Consider the following 23,336-nt stretch of genomic DNA (forward strand, 5'->3'; position numbering starts at 1 on the left):
CCTGACCTAGAGAGAGTTGCACAGCCTCTGCCTTCATCCATATGTACAGTAAACTAGGATGTCTCTAGAGACTTATAGTCACCCAAACCTCGAACTGGGAAAGAAGTCCATTTTACCTTATGTCTTTCCTTGCCTCTTCTTGAAGGAGAAGAATACTTTCTTGCACTGGCTTTGTAATCATTAAGGAAAGCCTTGCCCTGAATGGAAGGGGTGTGTGTGTGTGTGTGTGTGTGTGTGTGTGTGTGCGCGCACGCGCATGCATGCATGCCATAGAATTACAAACTTACAAAGCCAGCCAGTCAGGACCATGCAGGGCAAGGGTCAGTGTGTCCTTCTCAGATCCTGTGAATGTGTGAAGGGCAGTGTAGGTATTCATAAGAATGTGTCTTTCAAACTAAAATTTCTCCAATCTTTATGACCTCTTCTTGCCCTTCTTTTTCAGATACTGATGAGTGTTCAATTGGCAATCCATGTGGAAATGGTACATGCGCCAATGTTATCGGGAGTTTTGAATGTAATTGCAATGAAGGTTTTGAGCCGGGACCCATGATGAATTGTGAAGGCAAGTCATCTTTGTCTGTGGCTTTATTTCTTGTTGATATAAAAAGTCACCTAGATAATGTTTTGATCTTCAACATCAGCCAGACATTGTGATGTTTGTATTCAACGGTATACTTGCTTTTGTGTTCGTCAGCAGTTACAAGAGCTAGTTTAAACCTTTGTCTGACAATTCTAGCGCCCGGAGCAGGGAGGCAGCTCAGAATGGAATCCATTGATTTTATTTTCTCTGCTGATTGGCTCTTTCAAATATTGCTTTAGAATGTATGCTCTGGATACTGTGATTGCTACAATCTGGAGTACATTATACTACTTGGAAAATGGTTGTTGCTTTTGCCTTAGAAAGCAGTTAGCTGGGGTAGACCCAAGAGAAAACTGCCAGGCTCCGATTTCAGCTGTAGTTTTTCAGCTTTAGTGACTAGTTCCCTCAGTGTTGCCCACACATGTGTGGGGGTCAAACAACATGGGCTGAGTATCCAAAAAATAAAAAAAAAGTAGTGTCTTTCTTCCCTAGCACTTTTCCTCTTGTTTCCATCACTCTCTGGCAGCTTTGGTTAGACAGAATCTCAGGAAGTTTCTGCTGGAAATTGAGCAGGGTAATCTGCAGGATAATTTTCAGTAGAATAATTTATAGAAAAAATATGGAAATTATTCTCTGCTTGTTGTTTGCGCTGAGTTTCAGCTCAACACTAAAAATTTAAGAAAGTTCTGTATTTTTCCAGAGTTTACGGCTCTTAACTGGAGGATGATTTTGCTGGGGACCAAATTCTGCATAAGAGAAGCAGAAATTTTTTATCTTCTTTCTGTATATGGCTGTCAAGAAAATGTATTTTGTGTTTCTTTAAACAGATAATTAAAAGTTAAGCTAAGCATATACCTACCCATTTCTTTGATCAGATATCAATGAATGTGCCCAAAACCCACTGCTCTGTGCTTTCCGCTGCATGAACACCTTTGGGTCCTATGAATGCACATGCCCCATTGGTTATGCACTCAGAGAGGACCAGAAGATGTGCAAAGGTAAGACCACATACGGTGGGATGATTAGGACTTTATTTGCCAGATAGGAATATATTTTAAGATGACATCATACTTCTCAGCTCTCTTCTTAGAAAGCATTGCAGAAATAGTGTGGCAGTATTTGCAGGTAGATTACTAGCCTAGATAACAGGACAGCTGATGACTTGTAGAGTTGAATCAAAGAAGCAAAGATTGCCCTTCGCTGAATGGATGATTAAGGCCAATGCTGAACTGCGCTCATCAGGAATGTAACCAGCCTGTTGAAAGGGAGTGGGTTTCTCATTTCTTTGTCATAACTTCTTAAGAGAGCAAAAAGACCAAAAATGAACTTAAAATTCCTGAAGGATAGCCTGCTCCAGAGAAGATTCTGTTTTTGTTTGTTAGATCTGGATGAGTGTGCGGAAGGGCTGCACGACTGTGAATCCAGAGGCATGATGTGTAAAAACCTGATTGGCACCTTCATGTGCACCTGCCCCCCAGGAATGGCCCGCAGGCCTGATGGAGAAGGCTGTGTAGGTAAGCGCGAAATGGCAATGTCTGCTTTGGTGATACTCCAACTCTGAGCTGTGTGTGTGTGTGTGTGTGTGTGTGTGTGTGTGTGTGTGTGTGTGTGTGCGTGTGTGTGTGTGTGTGCGCGCGCGCACGCATGACACTATATCCAAGTCACTTTGACTGGAAGCTAGCTAGCTATTTCTTCAGCAGTGTCAATCTCCAGCCATGCTATCACTAGCCTTCATCTAGCTCAGGTCCATGCAAAAATACGAGGTTCTGGGTAATGTAATTTAGAATAGATGCCTTTCTGTTTTCTGATTCTGTACCCTGAAAATCTAAAATGCTAGATATAGAAGTGGAGGAAAGCTCCTTGAAAGGTTGTATTACATATAAATGTGAGATAATGGTCTCCATTTTTGTTCTTATGAATGAGGAAAGAAGCTAATCTAGTACAAGTGAGGCATCATTGTGACTTGTACCTTATTTTCAGCTAATTTAAAGGTTGGAAGTAGAGCTATGATTTTACAACATATGTCAGAGTCGTGTGCTAGGTAAATTGATAACAGCATCATATTCATCATCTCAGCATTTTTCTAGCCTTCTTCCACCCCAACAATATTAACTGAGAACTACTATTCCCTTCCTAATGGAAAAAGAGGGAGGGATAAGGATTTTTGATGAAGTTAAAAACCCAGGTTTCTGATTCGAGCTAGAAGACTTCAAAGTGATTTATTCCTCAGTTCCTCACCGTAGTGAAAAATACAGCCTGTGTTATTAGAAGAAGAGGAGAGTCTAGTCCTGAAACTCTATGATCCTGTAAATCCAAAGAAAACATCTAGGGTTGTAATTTTCACCATCAAAAGACCCTATGAAAAGATGTCCTTTTGTAAAGCCAGGTTTGGTTGCTTATCCTTATAAGAGGAAGGGTTAAGACAGGGATCTCAACTTCCAGGCTGGTTTAGGCTACATAGTGGAACAAAGAGAGACACAGAGGAGAGAATGAGAAAGGGTAGGAGGAACAAGAAGAAGAAAGAAAAAGGAGGAGGGAAGGGAAGGATGAGGAGAAGCAGAAGAAGAGGATGAGAAGAAGGAAGGGAGGAGGAGAAACAGAAGGAACTAGAATGGGCAAGTTCTGAAACTCACCATCAAACTTTTTGTTATGCCTTACTGATAGCTAAAACTTCTGTAAAACATTTTTTGACCAGTAGAAAAATCCTTTCAGGAAGCATTAAAAAAAGAGCTAGAATATCATTATAAATAAAACATTAAAAAAGAGCTAGAATGTTATTATAAATAAAATGTGTTTACAAAAGTAAGGATGAAAGGAAAAAATCCACAATAAAATAATGAAAATTCTAAGTGCATGAAATTGGAAAGCAACCAAAATACTCAAAAAAGTCAATTACAATAAAAAAATTAAACTATTACAAGCTAAGGAAATTATGCCAGAACTAAAATCTTACAAGCTAAGGAAATTGTGCCAGAATCTAAAACCTCTATAAAGAACACTATAAACTTAATCAGCGATGGTAATTTGTTTATGTAATTTATTATAACAGTAATTATTTCTTAAATAAAAGTTCAATAAAAAATAGAAAAAATGCCAAGATCATTAAAATTTTAATGAAAATTACAATAGAATAAATGTTTTGGATTCATTAACAGTTTTTCAATACAACTTAGAGAAAGGGAGGTTTATTTTAAAACCTACGCATAAAGTGGGTTTTTTTGTTGGTTTTTATTTTATGCCAGCACTTGGAATTGAACTCATGGACCTCCAGTTTTCACTTGTTTTTTTCTCCAGGCTGGTATTTGAACACTTGAGCTTTGCCTTTACTTCTGGCTTTTCGCTAGCTAATTGAAGATAAGATACTTAAGGACTTTTCTGCTCAGGCTGGCTTCATAAATCTGGATTCTCAGATCTCAGCCTCTTGAGTCGTGAGTTGCTAGAATTATAGGTATAGGACACCAGTACCAAAGGGTAAAGTATTTCTTTTCATTTTCCTCTCAAAAAAAAATTGGAAATACAGTGGGAGAAGAAGGGAGGACTGAACTGTCTTTATTTTTTTTAAAAAAATGAGGTAGTTACAAGTGGTGACTTTGAAGAACAAAGTAAAATTTCAAACAAAAACATAACATGGAAGATTCTTTAGACCTTGACAGACTGCCCAGTTTTAGAACATTCATCCAGCAGTCTTAGACTAGATTAGCGACATAGGTAAATGATAGAAGCCAGAGTGTTTTATAAAGTATTGTATAGTTTTATAGTGAAGTATAGTTGAATTACTTCAGTCTCAAGAGGTGAAATGGAGAGAAGCTGGTGTCATTTGTTTAATGCCCACAAACTGGTCTTGACAGGGAAGCTTCTCCAGGTAAGACAATCACGAGGAGAGGAAAATAAGCAGCCACAGAGACTCGTAAGATGCAAAGAACTTACTTTGCTCAGAGCAACACTGACCTCTCCTCAATTGTCTTGAAAGGACGAATGAAATTCCTCGAGGAAAGTCAGCCTGACAAATGCTAAAGAAAATGTTCATACAAGAAATAAGATTGGAGTGTGCCTGCGTTGGTATTAGTGACTTACTTAACATCAGGTAGCAGAATTAGAGAAAAGTATTCAAAGATGCATACTTCATACAAGTCTACAGTCAATGTCTATTTAGTAGACATAAAGGTATTAAAAATAAATAAGCAAACTCAACCAAGAGCAAGATGAAAAAAATACTTTTAATATTAAATATCCTATTCAAGATACACCATTAAATAGAAATTCAAACAGATTCAAGAGATTAAAAAAAAATAGTATGAAGGTGATGCCAGGTGCCAGTGGCTTTCACCTACAATCCTGAGGATCATGGTTCAAAAACTTCCCAGGCAGGAAAGTCCCTGAGACTCTTAACTTAAGTACCAAAAAAGCTGAAAGTGGATCTGAGGTTCAAAGGTAGTGTGCTAGCCTTGATCAAGAAAGTTCAGGGACAGTGCCCAGGCCCCGAGTTCAAGTCCCAGGACTGACATTAAAAAGATAGGAAAGGAGGGAGGGAGGAAGAAAGGCTGAGATCTGAAGATCACGGTTCAAAACCAGCCCTGGCAGAAAAGTCCACGAGACTCTTAATCTTCAATAAACTACTCAGAAAAAAATCAGAAATGGCCTTGTGGCTCAAATGGTAGAGCGCTAGCCTTGAACAAAAGAAGCTTTTGTAGCACCCAGGCCCCAAGTTCAAGCCCCAGGACCAGCAAAAAAAAAAATTGTCAGGTGTGGTGGCTCACTTTAACCCCAGCATTCAGGACAGTGAGACAAGATAACAAAATTAAAAGTTCTGTCCTATTTCAATCATGTAAAGTATCCAAAAATACATGGAATATCTGAAAGCCTCAGTGTATGTTCCCAAGAAAAGAATCAGAACTACTAGCAATTCTGTATTCAAGAAATGAGTTTGGAAACAATGTAGTGTGCCTAGTTCAGTACTGCTGACTTACTTACCATCAAACAGCTTATACAAACTGTATAAGATTTCAGATGTTTATCAGCCAGAGATATAATTTGTTGGCCAATGTGTAGTGTTTTAAAAAGTCATTCAATGAAAAAGAGTATCAGGAGTATGATCATATAGTGCTGAAGTAGTGATCTAGGGACTGACCCTTGAAATCTCAGCACCTAATGAAACCCTGCCTCAAAACCATGAAGTCTGGGCACTGATCACTCATACCTGTAATCCTAGCTACACGGAAGGCTGAGATCTGAGGATCATGATTCAAAGTCAGCCAGAGCAGGAAAGTCTGAGAGGCTTTTATCTCCAATTAACCACCAGAAAACCAGAAGTGGAGCTGTGGCCTTGAGCAAGAGTTCAGAGACAGCGCACAGGCCCTAAATTTAAGAGTTTAAGCCCATGACCAAAAACAAACAAACAAAAAGAAGAGGAGCAGAAACTGTAGACAAGCAGTGGGTTGTTTTGAGATCCATGGAATAGATTATTCAAATAGGGAACAGGGAGGGACAAAGTGAGTTACAGACAGAGCCAGAAATGAGAAAGTAGAAATGATCATCATGGATCCTTCTTTCAAGAAGTTTTGTCCTGAAGGAGGAGAAAGCTTCATTAAGTACCTAGAGGGGTTATCGTAGACAATAGATCAGGTTTATGTTGGAAGTTACTAGAACATGTACGTCAAGAAGGTGATTCCTGCAATATGAAATCATGGCAGCAACACAAAGTTCAAGGGCCAAGCTCGCCTTCGGAAAAACCCAAAGGTATTTCAGCCATCGGTGAAGAACAAAATGTGGGCACCCAGCCTGGCTCCAAGTAGGACATTGTCCACAGCTCGGTGTCATGGTAGGCATCTTAAGAGGATGGGAACGTCATGAGGGAGGACCAGATGTCCACTGAAGATTCACAGTTAAAGTGAAACACGCCCTGGCATGCAGCCTTGGATTAGACATGGAGCAGCAGAGGGAGTAGGCACGGACAAGAGCCACCGCAAGAGAAGATGCCGGCCCTGAGCGTCTTTCCTTCTCAGCCTTTCCCACTTGCTCTCAGCGTCAGTACCCACAGAGCAAAAGTATTCAAAGAATTTGAAGTACATCAGATTACCTTTCAAATATGAAAGCTGTATTTCCCATCAGAGCTCACACAGTTTATTCAGCAAGATCTGTTGGAGGAAAAAAAATAAATCAGACAAAATCATAATTCAAACTAAAATAGAAATCAAAATAAAAATGGAATGATATTAGAAAAAGAATTTACAGCCTTGAGTCCTAAAAATAATATTTTTAATTTATTACTTAGCTCATTTGTTTTATATATATATATATATATATATATATATATATATACATTTAAATTTTTTCTAAAAGAATTTTTTAAATCCATACTAAGACACAAAGGACAGTAAAAATGGTTAAAGCTCTCAGAGAGAAAAGTATTTCCTACCAATGAGAAGAAGCACTGAATAAAAGAAAACAGAACAATATTTTCAAAATATTCTAAGGGAAAATAATTTTGAATTAGAATCCTATCTTTAAAAATATGAGAACTGTCCAAAAATGATGTTGTCAGAAATATATTTTGGAATTTATTTGTCACTCATACCACACCTTATCTAAAACACTTACTAAACTATACACTCTAATACTTTGTAAAAATTAATTGAAAGAAAGGTAATAATATATGTAAAGCAATGAGCTCATAAGCCAGCCAACTTGAGTATTTAGTTCAAGTGTATGTAGATGGCCCAGTACAAACATTAACAATTCACATTTTGTGGATCACATGACTGTGTCAGATGATACTGGCAAAGAGAATAAATCCTTCCCACGATCCTTGTGATGGTGAGAAGCTGTTGAGAGATATACTACATGATATTGGTTGACAAATGCGCATCAGCAGTGCATGTGAAAATTGTAACAGTGGTTACCACTTGAAGAACAGAAAGGTGATTGTAATTTCCAAACATGAGTCAGGGATAGGAGGAAGAGTCAGGAGACTAGACTGACCTAACCAAGTTGATAGAAGTAGAAAATAAACATAAAACAATATAAAATGATGGGTAAGAATCAAATTGTGATCGATATAAATAGTTTAAATTGCTGGTTAAATGATGACTGTCTTTCTTCCAATCCTGAAAATTGGATGGGTGGCGAGAAAATACTTATTAAGAAAACACCCATCTGGAAAAAGAACAATGGAAGGAGTGAATTTTTTTTTTTTTACCGGTCCTGGGGTTTGAACTCAGGGCCTACTCACTGGCCCTGAGCTTCTTTTGCTTAAGGCTAGCACTCTACCTGTTGAGTCACAGCACCAGTTCTAGCTTTTTCTGGATATGTGGTACTGAGGAACCGAACCCAGGGCTTCATGCATGCTAGGCAAGCACTCTAACACTGAGCCACATTCCCAGCCCTTAAGGCAAGAGTGAAATTGGTGAAGATGTTTGTACTTATAACCTGACATGTTGGAAGGACACCCTCTGTACAAGTACTTGAAATTTTAAGAAAGCATATAAAAGCACTTATCTGGAACTATGAGAAATTAAAGATACATTGATACCCACACATGACCATTTTAAACATTATCCTATTTATTTTTTCATGACAAAGTTTTTTAAAATAAAACCCATTAAAAAGTAATTGATAAGTCAGTAGTTTACAAAGCTGCTCCCTAGTCATATTATTTGCCTTTTGAAGATGAAAATGAATGCAGGACCAAGCCAGGCATCTGTGAAAATGGACGCTGTATTAACATTATTGGGAGCTATCGGTGTGAATGTAATGAAGGTTTCCAGTCAAGTTCCTCAGGCACTGAATGCCTTGGTAAGTTGATACGAATTCTATTTTACTTGATAAATAAAACCTGTTCTGTGAGCTCACCAATTCTATTTACTGTTTCCAGTTTTACTATTTACTATTTACAGTTAAGATTGTCACTAATAATCAGTCTTTTTGTAAGTATTCCTGTCTACCAAACACTCCACAATCTGCAAAATCCACATACCTCTACCTAACGTTATACACCTGTTAAAATGATGTATTTGTACATGTGCATCTTGCATGTACATCAGTGAGTAATGTAGTAACAGTCTTAAGTAAAGTCTTTCCAAAGTTAAGATTAATTAAGCTTTATGGAAAATGTGACTTTTGAGTATGACTTACACCAGGGGATGATTTAATTCCAAAAGAAAATATTTGCAATGTGAGGTAAGCTTCACAAATATTAATGCAAAGTAAATGCCACCTTTTAAAAAATGTAGTGAAGGTCAGCTTTTTACATCACGTACAGAAAAACACTGGATGAAACATTTTCTTGGGGAACATCGTAAATTTCTGACATTATACTGATGTTAAAATGCATACGTTATAACTATGGCCATTTATTATGTGGGCTCTGGAAGTATGGTATAATAAAATGTAAGCAAAACAGAGCAAGAGACAGAAGAGCAGGCTGTCAATTAATGTGCCCCAAAGAGGTCCTGGTTCACCTCTCAGTTGGCCCTCACCATGAAGTCAGCCGCTTCACGGCATAGGAAAATTTTAGTCTATATATTATCGACTCTTTTGTCTCCAGTGTAGATCTTTACTAAACAAGCAATCTTTTTAGGAAGTAGAAGCAGTAACCTACAAGGAAAGTCTAATTTTCTGCTCATTTCACTGGGGTATTGTACTTTGTAAAACCATCCTGAAGACTTTCCTTATTTCTGTCAGATTGGGGCCAAATGTTTCAACAGGCATTTTTAAATGTAGAAAATACCAGAGATGAATTAAGTACTAAGCTCAGAACACACCCTAGACTTTGGAAGTAGAAGTGCGGCTCAGGTGGTAGAAAGGCATCCTTGAGAATTAAAGCCAAGTATAGGACAAGGCGCTTAGTTCAAGCCCCAGTACCAGCACCAAAAACAAAACAACAGAAAACAGATCCTGATACTCTCGTTAACCTAAGGAGAGATAATTAGTATGATTTTTCCCTTTCCTTTGGTTTGATAGGAATGGAGAGACATTATCATTTATGTTATCACTGGTCTGAAGGGAAGGATACTTATTGCTAAAGTATGTTATCATTTTTTGGGTCAGATTTTGTAACCTGTCAATAATGAAAGCACTATGGGAACTTAACTGCCAACAAAAGATTTTGATCATTAAGTGTAGATTGCTCAGGTAAAAAGAATATTTATCTTTTCTAAAATAATGTTATAGCTAAGAAAAGAAGCACTGGTAGGCCTAACTTGACCTGAAAGTAGAGACAGTGAAGTGTCTCCCTGGCCTTGACTCTGGCTGCGTTGGCGTTTTTCAGACAACCGGCAGGGACTCTGCTTTGCAGAGGTCTTGCAGACCATGTGTCAGATGGCTTCCAGCAGCCGCAATCTGGTCACCAAGTCCGAATGCTGCTGCGATGGTGGACGGGGCTGGGGGCATCACTGCGAGCTGTGCCCGCTTCCCGGAACTGCCCAGTACAAAAAGATATGTCCTCACGGCCCCGGGTATACCACCGACGGGAGAGGTAAGGAGTGGAGGAACGTCACGGAGTTGATTGATTCAGATGTATGTGAAGGAAGTTAGGAACAGTGATAGCGTGATTACTTGGCTAAAATACTTATTCACTCTGTATTTGGACATACAAGTCAAAGGAATGCTCTTGGCTTATGCTTTCAGAATGATTGCGGATTTATTCTTCAAGGCAAGCCTACACAGTTGAGTTTATTATACTCAAGTTTCCCATATGATACATTCCATTAAACTGATGAGGGCAACTAAAGCACAAAGCTAAGATAACTACAGATAATGTTCCTAAGAACAGACCTTTTTTTAAGGAGACGGTGGGCTCAAGAATATAATAAGTCTGTGTGATCCCAAACCTACAAACTGCACCTGCCTTATTGAAATAAATATTTCTGGACTAGGACTGTGGCTCAGGGAAAGGATTCCTGCATAGCAAGGACACGCCCCTGAGTTCGAATCCCAGTACTGTCAAAATATAGAAAGTAACAGTGTTTCTTTTTTAAGCAGGAAGATTCCATTCTGTTGGTAGTAGATTTCCAAAGTAGCAAGTTTCATAATGCATTGTTTCTATTTTTTGTACAACCAACCCATATTCTGAAAAATACCATTTTCTTCTACTGTGAAGCAGATTCCCAGTTCTTTGCAAGACTCCTAACAAAAGCTGGTTTTCAGCTGAATGCCAGTGGCTCATGCCTGTAATCCTAGCTACTCATGAGGCAGAGATCTGAGGACAGGTTCCAAGCTCTAGGCAAGAAGTCCATGACACTCTTTTTTTTTTTATTATTGTGAAATTACTGTACAGAGGAGTTACAATTACATGGGCAAGATAATGAGTACATTTCTTATCAAGCATTGTAGCCTCCTCCTTTGTTTCCCCTTCCCATCCCTTCCCATCCCCCCCCCCGCCCCCCCACCCAATCCTCCCCGCCCCCCCCACACCAAAGTGGTAAAGTTCGTTTTCGACATAACGACTTGTACATCTCATTGTTGCAATGGGTCCACCTGTATCCCTATTTAAATGATTTGTTTTTCCCCTTCCCCTCCACAAATTATACCGACATCAAATACAGTGAAAGCAGGGGTTATACTGTGGGGGAGGGACATACAAAGCAACAAAGAAATAGTCTTATAAATGTGTTAGAAACAATCGCATGAAAGAAAAAAAAATTTGAACACATATCTTAGTGTTCATTTCTCTAACATCACCTCTTATCTCCAATTAATTACTGAAAAAGCCAGAAGTGAAGCTGTAACTCAAGTGGTAGAGCTCTAGCTTTGAGCAAAGCTTTTAGGGACAGCACCAGGCCCTGAGTTCAAGCCCCAGGACGGACGAGAACACACACACACACACACACACACACACACACACACACACACACACACACACACACACACACACACACACACACACACACACACACACACACACACACACACACACACACACACACACACACACACACACAGCTATTCTTCAAATAGTCTACCACAGACTCCAAATTAGTTACACTTCAAAGAGATAGCTTTCTAGATCACAAAAAGTAATCATTTATACTCAGTAAGGCCTTCTTTATTTATTTAATACAAAAATTAATTTTATTTACCCTTTTTTATTTCCATCACTGTGGATTTTCTCTTTCATATTGCCTTTTTTTTTTTTTTTTTTTCGGTCGGTTGTGGGGCTTGAACTCCGGGCCTGAACGCTGTTCCTCAGCTCTTCAGCTCAAGACTAGTGCTCTACCGGTTTTCTGGTGGTTTATTGGAGCGGACTTTCCTGCCCTGGCTGGCTTTGAACTGTGATCCTCAGATCTCACCCTCCTGAGTACCTAGGATTACAGGCGTGAGCCACCGGCGCCCGGCTATGTTGCCATTCCTTGAATAATGAAATTACTTGCTTATCATTTTTACTTCACATACATACTACTTTTCATTTATCTTTGGTTTTCCTGGTCCATAGATATTGATGAATGTAAGGTAATGCCAAACCTGTGCACCAACGGCCAGTGCATTAATACCATGGGTTCCTTCCGATGCTTCTGCGAGGTTGGCTACACCACAGACATCAGTGGAACGTCCTGTGTAGGTAAGGCCAGGTGTCTCCATGTGGAGCTTGTCTACTGTGTCTCCTATGAGTCTCTTAGGGTCAGTGTGGTCTCTGTTACAGGTCTTTGGAATATACATTTTGTCAACATTATGTCACTCCTCTTGGTAATTTGGTAACACAGTTCTTATCGTGTAAGAAGCAGAATTAGTTCATCAGCAAATATCTAATAAGGAAAACATAAATCTAACAAAATACATTTCCAGTAGTTTATATTTTCATTTAAACTACAAATGTGTACCTCATTTTTGGGGATGGTGGAAAAGGGCTCTTACTGTGATTATGACTACAAACAGAATGTATTTTTCACTGTTTCATGTGCAGAGCCTACCCAGAAAATATCATCTAAAAGTTCTGTTTGATAGAACAGATTCAGCACAGAGTCCTTTAACTATTTTTGGCTTCTTTTTCTTGTTTAATTTTTTTCTTGTCTCATCCACATCATTCTTTTATGGTTGGGAAGAAGGAAACTGGTCTTGTTTGAGTTCTTTTACAAAGTATTTGTTAGTTTAAAAAGTATCTCCTCCGTATTTTATCCCCTTATCTGAATTTCATTAAATCATCTATTTCAATACTGGTAAGCATGAGTTCCAGCCCAGGATATGTTGTAAAAGGAGATTGTATTATTCAATCAAGAGTCTTAGCAGGAAGGGGATGGCATATTCCAGCAAGGACAGCACAGAGATGGCCCAGCAGAGGGACTGGCTGGAAAGTGTGAATGCTGTGCAGGGTGAGGCAAGGCACTGGGTCTGTACCACCTCTGGCTGGAACCTGGGAGGAAAATGTGCTGAGACTGCCTGGGGATGAGCTGTGACTTTTCATCCAGTGGCTTAAACAGCCAGAGCAGGAGCAGGGGAAATTGAAATTAGAACCAACCAGAAGACAGGGTAAGAGAGCCCACTGTCAGAGTCTGAAGATGGGAACATAGGCATTACAATATTTACATTAATTGTAACATGTCCTACAAAGTATGTCGTCGACCAGTGCATTCCTTTAGTGAACATTGTTCTGGGCATCTTTGCTCTCTGGCTGGATTCCCTTTTACTCTGTGAAGGAAAGACAAAAAGAAGAGAGGATTCGGAGGGATGAGAGAGGCTGATTGTTCTTTTAACTGAAACTTTAATCATCGCATCACTTTTACATAGACCTTGATGAGTGTTCCCAGTCCCCGAAACCGTGCAACTTCATCTGCAAGAACTCGGAGGGGAGTTACCAGTGCTCCTGCCCGCGGGGGTACGTCCTGCAAGAGGACGCAAAGACATGCAAAGGTGAGGGAAGGTGAGGGAGGAGCCTTGAGCCTCGGCCTCCCCTGTCAGAATCAGCTATTAACTGATCAGGGGCTACATCTTGTGCATCTTCATCATCTGTATGTAGCTTCCCTGTGACTATTTTATCATTTGTAGAAAATGATGATTGCCTGTTGGAGGAGACATCCTTAGAAACCAAGTCACGATAGTTCACTTGTGTGTGTTTGTGTGCATGCGTGGGGTTACTAGCCTAAGCATCTACTGCTTGAGCCACGTCTCCAGCCCTGAGTTTGTCTGGTTGTTGCGTGTTCTTCTTGCTGTTTGTCTTTCAGTTTCAGTTCAACGTGTCAGTTTATGAGTGCAACGCTTCTTGACCAATGCAACTCCTTCCATTATTTGGTGGTTATTTTGGAGATGGGACCTCAGCTTCCTGCATAACTGGGATTACAGATAGGAGCCACCAGTACCCACACCAACAACCTAAAGTTTTAAAAACAAAAGTGAAGAACAAAATAATGTGTTGTAAGGGAAGAGTTAAATTACTACGTACGATTTTTTCTGACAATTACTTAAGATTTTATTGTGCTAGGCACTTTTATTACACACTCACTACAAAAATGTGAAAATGGATATGTAAATTTAAATTCTTTTTTGCTTTGATCGTATTAAAAGTATTATTACACTTAATTAAAATTTAAGTTATCTAATCAATAAAATAAATTCAATTTCATACTTTGAAGATTTCTTTTAATATTCTTCTCACATACTCGATTTTAAAAGAAATCAAAGTGTGAAATTTAATAGACTGAAGAAATTGTTTAAATACAGATAATTGTAAGTTAAATGGTTTTACTTCTAGGCCATATAAAAATGCAATGATCGGGCTGGGAAGGTGGCTCAGTGGTAGAGTGCTTGTCTCACATGCATGAGGCCCTCGGTTCGATTCCTCAGTACCAAAAAGCAAAAAAAGCTAGAAGTGGCACTGTGGCTCTAGTGGTAGAACGCTAACCTTGAGCTGAAGAGCTGAGGGACAGTGCCCAGGCCCAGAGTTCAAGCCCCACAACCGACAAAAAAAAATGCAGTAATGAATAGCAAGTGCTTGAACATGTTTAGATTCTTGGTATGGGCAAATTTAATTTTGCAGTGTTTATGAGGGCAACTTAAGTTTTTTAATCCATAAAATAATACTTTAGTCTTTTCAGTATCTTAAACCTTTTGGTATGATAAACCTTTAATATATTTTCCCAAAGCAAGTTTCCGTCACCAAAATCAAATTTTTGTGCTTTCTATTAGCAGAGCCCAAATATTAATAGCATTAAAGACTAAATTTATAGAAACTATGTTTTTCCTTCTTCTGATAAAAATGATCGTGTTTTCATTTGGGATGGAAAACTTTTGTTATTTGTGCTAGAACCTAGATTCTTCTTGTTATTTACTTCTTCCTGCAATAGGATTAAGTGACTGGTCATGTTCTGTGCTGCACTGAGTCTAAAATTTTAAATTTGTGGGTTTTAGTTTTGAGACTAGTTCGTAGAACTTGCAGTGTTTCAGTCATTCCCTTTCGTATTTTAAGACAACATTGGTAGGCATTCCCTTTGCTGTTCTACCCGAGTCACCCATCATATATATGCTGCTTCAGTATAGGCATAGGTAGGCACTGGTGACTCACACCTTGAATTCTAGCTACTCAGGAAGCTGAGATCTGAGGATTGAGATTCGAAGCCAGCCTGGGCAGGAAAGTCCATGAGACTTATCTCCAATTAACTAGCAGAAAGCCAGCGGTACAGCTGTGGCACAAGTGGTATCACCAGCTTTGAGCAAAAAAGCTAATGGACAGCACTCAGGTCCTGAGTTCAGGCCCCAGTACTGGCATAGATAGATAGATGGATGGATGGATGGATGGATGGATGGATGGATGGATGGATGGATGGATGGATGGATGGATGGATGGATGGATGGATGGATGGATGGATGGATGGATGGATGGATGGATGGATGGATGGATGGATGGATGGATGGATGGATGGATGGATGGATGGATGGATGGATGGATGGATGGATGGATGGATGGATGGATGGATGGATGGATGGATGGATGGATGGATGGATGTGGAGAGAGAGAGAGCTTTATTGCTCCCTGAGATTGGATGTATAACTCTGGTGTCCATAAGCTTGCCTTTCCTTTCAGACCTTGATGAATGTCAGACGAAACAGCACAACTGCCAGTTCCTCTGTGTCAACACCCTGGGGGGATTCACCTGCAAATGCCCCCCAGGTTTCACCCAGCACCACACTGCTTGTATTGGTAAGACAAAACCGCAGTCAGGTAGTTTAACAAACTTTGATGACTAAAAGTTGTATTTACAATCATACTCTTGTTTAGAACCAGTTATTTCTACTGGTCTAAAAAAGTTGTTCATACTATGGGCATTCTTAAGAACAATACCCACATTTTTAAATAAAGGTCTATGGAGACCCATGATTTATATGGTTGGCATATTCTGCACAGTGCCTCCATGGCTGCCTTCTGAGTAGAGTCATGGTGTTCAGGTAAATGTGATGAAGGCATGCTGAGGTTCTACAAATAGATTTTTGAAAGCCAGACTTTCAGTCTGTATCGCCTAAGAGTATGCTTCCAGTCACACTGAAATGCATTCTAGTTTCAAAGTTGAGTGCACTGTAGCTTCAGTTTCTGTAAGGCGCTGTTTGCACATCATGAGCCTTTCTGTATCAGTTCATCTGGGGTAGTGAACTGCTAAGTCACATGGTAAATGCTGGGAAACCTAACTCCGTCCTCCTCGGTGCTTTGCTAGATAACAATGAATGTGGCTCTCAGCCCTCTCTCTGTGGAGCAAAGGGGATCTGCCAGAACACCCCTGGCAGCTTCAGCTGTGAATGCCAACGGGGTTTCTCACTCGATGCCACCGGACTCAACTGTGAAGGTGAGTTTATTTGCTCAGAATCCATCATTTAAGAGGGAGCTCTGCATATGTTCTCGTTACCTTCCAAACCTCTAAATGAGACCTGGAGATGACCTGGAAAAAGAAAGAAAGACAAATAAGACAAAATATGTGTCAAAACAGGATCTTGCAGTGCAGTTTTGTTGGCAAGTTTCCATATATCTCTTCGGGCATACAGGCAAACTTGAAGATGATGAAACAAATTCTGTCATTTCGAGGTAACATTAAAATAACCAAGCTGTTTACCAATAATGAAGATGGTGAAGAATTCTTTGCCTAACATGGTTTGCAGTACAGCAGGAGTGTACAAGAAAATAAGGATAATTGGACTTTTGTTCCATGATTTCTGAATGTGGGAAAGTTAAGTATGAAAGAGGACCTTTTAAGATAGGGAATTCAAAAAGTGTACTGGCTCCCTGGTGGAGGAGGACTGACAGCCTTGTGTATGATCCGTGAGCTGAAACTCCTTCCTCTCTCCCCGTTGCTCAAAGAGCACTTTCCTACTCTTCCCAATAGCAGGTATTTCCTCATGCCAAATTCAATAGACCATTTAAATGGGAACAAAATAAGAATCTGCCTGTACTTGATAAAATACTGCATAAGTGTTTAATGTTGACATTGCAAACGCTGGTCTATGATAATGCAAATGAATCAGGACTGGTATTTTTTAACAGAATACCCCTGCCCAAAATTTTAAGACTGTAATATATCCCTTCACATTTTCACATAGTGCTAGTTTTATTGATTTAACTATCCTTTTTCATCTTTATTCCTAGAAAAATATGATCCAATGCTTTATTATGCTTTTTATAAGAAGTAGAGGAGTTTGATTGTATCTTACTTTCAGCCAAATAATTTTATTTAAAATTTTTGATTTTAATATTTTGTATTTTAATATTTTGTTAAAATCATTGAGACGCTGAAAGTCTTCTGAACCCACAGCTGCTTGCCATGTGTGAGTTCAGCTTGTGACCATTCACATAAGATACCATTTATTAATTATCCATGTAAATTTGTTATATACACGTCAGACATTCCAGTTGTTTTTCAGTCTTCCTGAGTAGATTTCAAAGCCTCAGTTGTCTTTCCAGAACAGTTATGCATATAAGAACAAAGAAATTATTCCATGTGCATAAAAATACCACATCTTGTCTAAAAATAATGGATCCAAATACCTAAAAGGCATTTGCTTCTAATTAATGCTGAATGGTAATAAAAAAATGTGTTGCCTACAAAACCATTATACTTTTGGATCTCTTTTGAGGGCTTTTGCCTTCCCCAAACGAGGATTACACGTGGATCATTTTTGAATCCACTGAAATCTATAATGCAAATGCACACACACACACACACACACACACACACACACACACACACGCACATAAAATTTACCAAATAAATCATGCCATGTGCAGTGAATCAACCCAAAATGCATAACATTTGTGGTTTCCACGGTTGATTTGCTGGAATTAAGCTGTTTAGGGCACTGATGAGCCGTGGTCCAGTGGAAAGCAAAGAATGAGGTGGCGTCTTATCTCATAACTAATAACCATGTTCTTGGAAGAAAATCGCAGTCTCTCAGTGTGCTATGTCCTGTTTATTTGTTTGCTCTGAAGATTGTGTTTGGAGTGGATTTAAGCAAAGTTTTAGAGGCAAGGGGAGGTAAAGATTTTTCCGGGGTTGCTTTTGCAGATGTTGATGAATGTGACGGAAACCACAGGTGCCAACATGGCTGCCAGAATATCCTGGGTGGGTACAGGTGCGGCTGCCCGCAGGGCTATGTCCAGCATTACCAGTGGAACCAGTGCGTGGGTGAGTCTCTCCTGGTCACACAGCCCCTGCTTTCCTCACCTCACACTGTCCCTGCATGAAATGAACAAACAGGGATGCTGAACTTTCAACCTAGCCTTTGAATCTTGCAGCTTAAACAGCAGCAATTCAGGTGGCTGGAGGGGAGGTGGTCCTAGTCTCTGTACTTGTGTGTGTTTGCAAATATTCATGGTAAAAAAAATGAGTGTGTAAGTTCCTAAAGGTAACTGAACTAGTGTTTTTATCATTTTAAATTGCTGCTTAGGTCGAATTTCAGATTTTTAAAGAGAGTACCCAATGTCAAGAATCATCTCATTTGTTTTTTTTTTCTTTTTTGTCAAGATTAGCTGTTTGTATGGCTAATGGGAGAGCTTGGACTTTTTATAAATCTAAAGGAATCTAGAGTGGCCTATAGCACAGTCCACTGTGCTCCCCGCCACACAGATTCACTGAAGGACGTGAAGTCTTTAAGGTAGAAAACCTAACGAGACACAACAAATGCACATCGTCTATTCCTTACAGTAATAATAATCATGAAAGGGCTCTTTGATCAAAGAGAACATTATTCTGCTTGAGTAGCCAGCTGACTGACTTAGACTGTGCCTGATTTCTTGGCTGTGTTTCAGTGTGCTTGCTAGGCACACCTCCTGCGCATCTTGCTGTCAGAGCCTGCCTGGCTGAACAGAAGGAGGACAGTGCACCTGCCGAGAATGCCACTCGCCATGTCCTTGCTATGACTTAGCCACTCCACACGCTCTGAGATGCACTACTCCAGTAATCCTCTAAAAAAGTCAGATTTTTACCCTTTGTAATCTTTGCAGAGTAACTTTCTCACTGTAGTTCAGTGAGCTGAGAAGTTGTGACAGATTTCACAGGAAGGAAATTTGCTCTGTGAAAGTCTTAACTATGATGTAGATCTCACTTATTTACTTTGGTTTTTATTGTTTTTGCCAAGACCTGGGTTTGAACTCAGGGGGGTTGCGTCCCTCAGTTGGCTTGCTTGCTAGGCTATGGCTCTACTGCTGGAGCCATACTTCCAGCTAGCTTTTTGCTTTTGCAGATGGAATGTTGTGGACTTTTCTTCCTGGCTGGCCTTAAACCATGATCCTACCGATCCTCCTGAGGATCTAGGATTACAGGTTTGAGCCACTATTGTCCATTGTAACACTATAGCCATTGTCGTGGTCTTATGCTAGGTCAAGGCAGATGTTTTGCCATACCAAAGATGTGGACTTGTAGGAGGAAATGCAGAAACAAATGAGCGATCACAAAGTTAAGCATAAGCTGAGTGAGTGTGGTGAGCCACAGCTGTAATTGCTGCACTCAGGCAACAGAGACCGGAAAATTGTGAATTTGATGGCAGCCTAGGCCAATACAGTGAGACCTTCTCTTAGAAAATCAAGTGCTTGCCTTGCATGCATGAAGGCCTGGGTTTGATTCCTCAGCACCACATAAACAGAAAAAGTCAGAAGTGGCGCTGTGGCTCCAGTAGTAGAATGCTAACCTTGAGCTGAAGAGCTGAGGGACAGTGCCCAGGCCCAACTGACGAACGAAAGAATGAAAGAAAGAAAAAGAAAGGAAGGAAAGAAAATTAAGAAAATCAAGCCAGGTGCCAGTGGATCACGCCTGTAATCCTAGCTACTCAGGAGGCTGAGATCTGAGAATCATGGTTCAAAGCCAGCCCGGGCAGAAAAGTCCATGAGATTCTTATCTCCAATAAACCACCAGAAAACCAGAAGTGGTGCTGTGGCTCATGTGGTAGAGCGCTAGCCTTGAGCTGAAGAGCTGAGGGACAGCGCCCAGACCCAGAGTTCAAGCCTCACAACCGACCAAAAAAAAATTAAACATGAGCCCCAAACGGAAAGCACAGAAGCAGATACCCCCAGTTACAAGTGTTAATTTGTGAGCTTTCTCTTCTATGGTAATCCTGAAGTAGCAGACACCTAGGTAGACATAATAGGGGCTTACTTTAAAAATATTCTAGACTATGTTCTATATTATTAAAGAAACTAACTGGTCTATAGTAAAATTGCTGTCTTTTTTAGCTTAAATATATATGTAACAGTTGGAATTTGACTCAAATGTAGAACAGAAATAGAAGCAAATACCCCATCAGAAAACTCAGAAAAGCAACAACTTTATAAAAGATATATGTCAATTAAAAGATCAAAAACTTTTTTTTATCTGAATGTCTTTAGTCACTCAAATAGCTAATATAAAATGTATTAGAATAATATAGGGGGAATACAGAATAGACATATTTCTGACAGATTTGTCCAAGTTCTTTATTTTTAGTAAATGGTCAGAATTATCAGTCAAAGCACTAGACTTTTTAAATACATAAAATTACAAATATAGAATGTTATCAATACTGTCAGAAACTTAAGAAAAATATAATTTATTTGAAAGTATCAGTATTGTTTTTTCATAAAAAACAAACTTTTAAGTCCAAACTAACATTTTGGTAAGTTCTCACCAGTGGCCATAGAGTTTTTAAAATTTTAGCATGCAGAATATACAAATGTAGATAGCTTTATCAGCCATTTGAAAATACTATGATTATTCAAAATGGACTTTGTGTGGACATGAACATTTGCCTAAGTAGCAAAATACTTAGTTTGGAAATTTTTTGTTATTTAGTGTGAGTAATTTCTAGTTCCTTCCATAGCCTTTCCAAAATAACTCAAGCATTGTTTAATAAGGTTGGATTCAATTCAAAGTAAGTCTGAAATAAGTCCATATTTATCTAAGTACACAAAATCTTACCATGCTGTACATTTGTAGCATATAACTAGGAGGCATACCATGGTGTTTCCAAAAATACTTGACATGCATAAAATTATTCTCATCAGTGGTATGTTTAAAGGCAATTTATTCAGTTAATTAGTTCTGTCTGGTAGTTTTTCTACCTAACGCAGTGAATATATTCATGTATTCGTGGTGTGCTCATGTCCTTAAATTAATTTAGATTCTCTGTTAGGAAAGAAATACTGTGTGTGAACGTCAGATCTAATTACAAAAGCAGATGAGCCCTTGTGGCAGAATTCCAAGTCTGTTGTACACAGAAATAATAATGCTTATATTTACATCCTATGTAGCCAAGATTTTTGACAGTTTGTGTAATTACTCCCCAGGCCATAAAGAATTTTCACGTATTAGGTAATAGAGCATATTTTATATTTGGTGACTACAATTCTACATTTAGTGATGTCATTTAATTCTGAAATTATTCTTGGTATCTAGAAATGTACCTAGTAATGCCTACCCTTTCAAGTAACTTCTGTCCACTACTTAGTGAAGTTTAATTTCCTGTCTGAGAGACCCCATCTGCATCTTCCATCATCTCCTAAACTACTGCAGATCTACTCTTCCCTCCCTGTAGCTAGCGTGTGCCTGGGTGCATCTACTTGCAAGCCCATACGGCCTGAAATATGTGCCTGTCATACACTAGGTAAACAGACTACGATCCATATGCAGTCACAGGAGTTGAAAGAATTCCATGCAACAGATGTGTTCTGTGCCCTGGGTGAAATTGAGATTATAACAAAGCCTAAAGGAGCCAAACCACATCATATATATACATACATATACATACATACATATATATATATACCAAATGAGCAAAATTATAATCTCCAAAGTTCAAAGCAGAGCCAGCCTTTGAATCTGTGCTACCAGCAACTGCAAGTATAAACTATAATTTTCTTCTGTGAATCATTAAGCTTGTTCAAGCTGTGTGTCACCAGACAGCTGGGTGCAGACCTCTCAGAAGTCACAGGTCACAGTCTATGTCAACTCGGTGCTTAAGAAGTTAAAACTGTACTCAGTTTTTAGTGTAGTAGATCTAAACTGACAGTAGGCTCCATTGTATATCCCTTTATGGTTTTTAAATTGTTACCTACTTTCTTCGCATATACAAGTAAGGAAAGAGGAATTGCTAGATTTACTACAAGTACAGATCGAAGCCAGGCCCCAGTGTCTCACTCCTGTTCTCAGCTACTCAGGAAGCTAAGATCTGTGGGCTGAGGTTTAAAGCCAGCCCTGGCAGGAGAGTCTGTAGCCTTTGTTTCCAATTAACCACCAAAAAAACAGAAGTAGCACAAGTGGTAGAGTGCTAGCCTTGAACAAAAAGCTGAGGGACAGTGCCCAGGCCCTGCGTTCAAACCCCAGTACCAGCACAAATGAAAGAAAATCCAGATAAGTGAGATTTTTTTGTTCTTAAGATTATAGGCACAAATCATATTAAGTGAAGTAAGCCAGACCCAAAGAAATATAGGTCCCATGGTTTCCCTCATTTGCAATAATTAGTATACATCAAGGATAATTTTATCAGATCAGCAGAAAAGCTCAAGAGCTATGTACATATGACCATATAAGATGATGCTAAGCGAAATGGATCCCAAGATACGGACACAAGAAGTCTTTATTTGTTGTTGTTGTTTTTAATGTACTGTGTGATTTTTTTTTTGTTTCTTTTGAATGTTCTTCCCCTTATGGTATATCTCCTGTTGGCACTGTACTTGATTCTGATACCTTGCATCTAGTATATACATTTGTCTTAATTTGGGGAGGGTAAGGGGAATAACGAAACACTGAAATAAGGACACAGGATGACCCATTGCAACAATGGTACCCGCAAGACACTACGTTGAAAATGCACTTTACAACTTTGGAGGGAAGGGAGTGAGGGACATGATGGGGAGGGAAGGGATCATGGGGAGAACAAGGGAAGGGGGTAACAAGGCTCGACAAGAAATGGACTCATTACCTAAGTCATGTAACTGCGACCCCTCTGTGCAGCATCTTTACAATAAAATAAAATTTAAAAAAATAAAAAGAAACAAAAAAGGTGATAGGCACAGTGGCTCGTGCCTGTAATGGTAGCTTCTCAGGAGGCAGAGATGAGGAGCAGAAAAAGTCTGAGGCAGACTGAGCAAAAAGTTCCCCATCTCACCAACTGAATGTGAAGGTGTGCACGTGTCATCCCAACTACATGAGGAGCAAGTGGAAGAATCCTGTCCCCATCCGGTCAGGACATAAATGTCCAACCCATTTGAACAATTTATAACTTTGGCCCTGGGGGGGGGGGGGGGGGTGGTTAGGGAATGGGGATGGGGAGATGGGAAGGGATAGGAAGGGGAAACAAAGGAGGAGGCAACAATGCTTGA

General features: G+C 39.4%; 1 protein-coding gene across 1 annotated transcript in view; it reads left to right on the plus strand.

The window, feature by feature from the left end:
• Positions 1-23,336, plus strand: part of Fbn2 (fibrillin 2) — a 199,485-nt gene that overhangs the window by 171,994 nt on the left and 4,155 nt on the right. Inside the window, exons 53-62 of the mRNA XM_042674436.1 lie at positions 443-562; positions 1,456-1,578; positions 1,963-2,094; positions 8,246-8,371; positions 9,846-10,052; positions 12,009-12,134; positions 13,298-13,420; positions 15,588-15,704; positions 16,213-16,341; positions 18,052-18,171. Coding sequence (XP_042530370.1) covers positions 443-562; positions 1,456-1,578; positions 1,963-2,094; positions 8,246-8,371; positions 9,846-10,052; positions 12,009-12,134; positions 13,298-13,420; positions 15,588-15,704; positions 16,213-16,341; positions 18,052-18,171 — 1,323 coding nt within the window. The remainder of the gene's footprint in view (positions 1-442; positions 563-1,455; positions 1,579-1,962; positions 2,095-8,245; positions 8,372-9,845; positions 10,053-12,008; positions 12,135-13,297; positions 13,421-15,587; positions 15,705-16,212; positions 16,342-18,051; positions 18,172-23,336) is intronic.

Source organism: Dipodomys spectabilis, unplaced genomic scaffold (genome assembly GCF_019054845.1).
Source record: "Dipodomys spectabilis isolate Male_0828 unplaced genomic scaffold, ASM1905484v1 ptg000019l, whole genome shotgun sequence".
Taxonomy (NCBI): Eukaryota; Metazoa; Chordata; class Mammalia; order Rodentia; family Heteromyidae; genus Dipodomys; species Dipodomys spectabilis.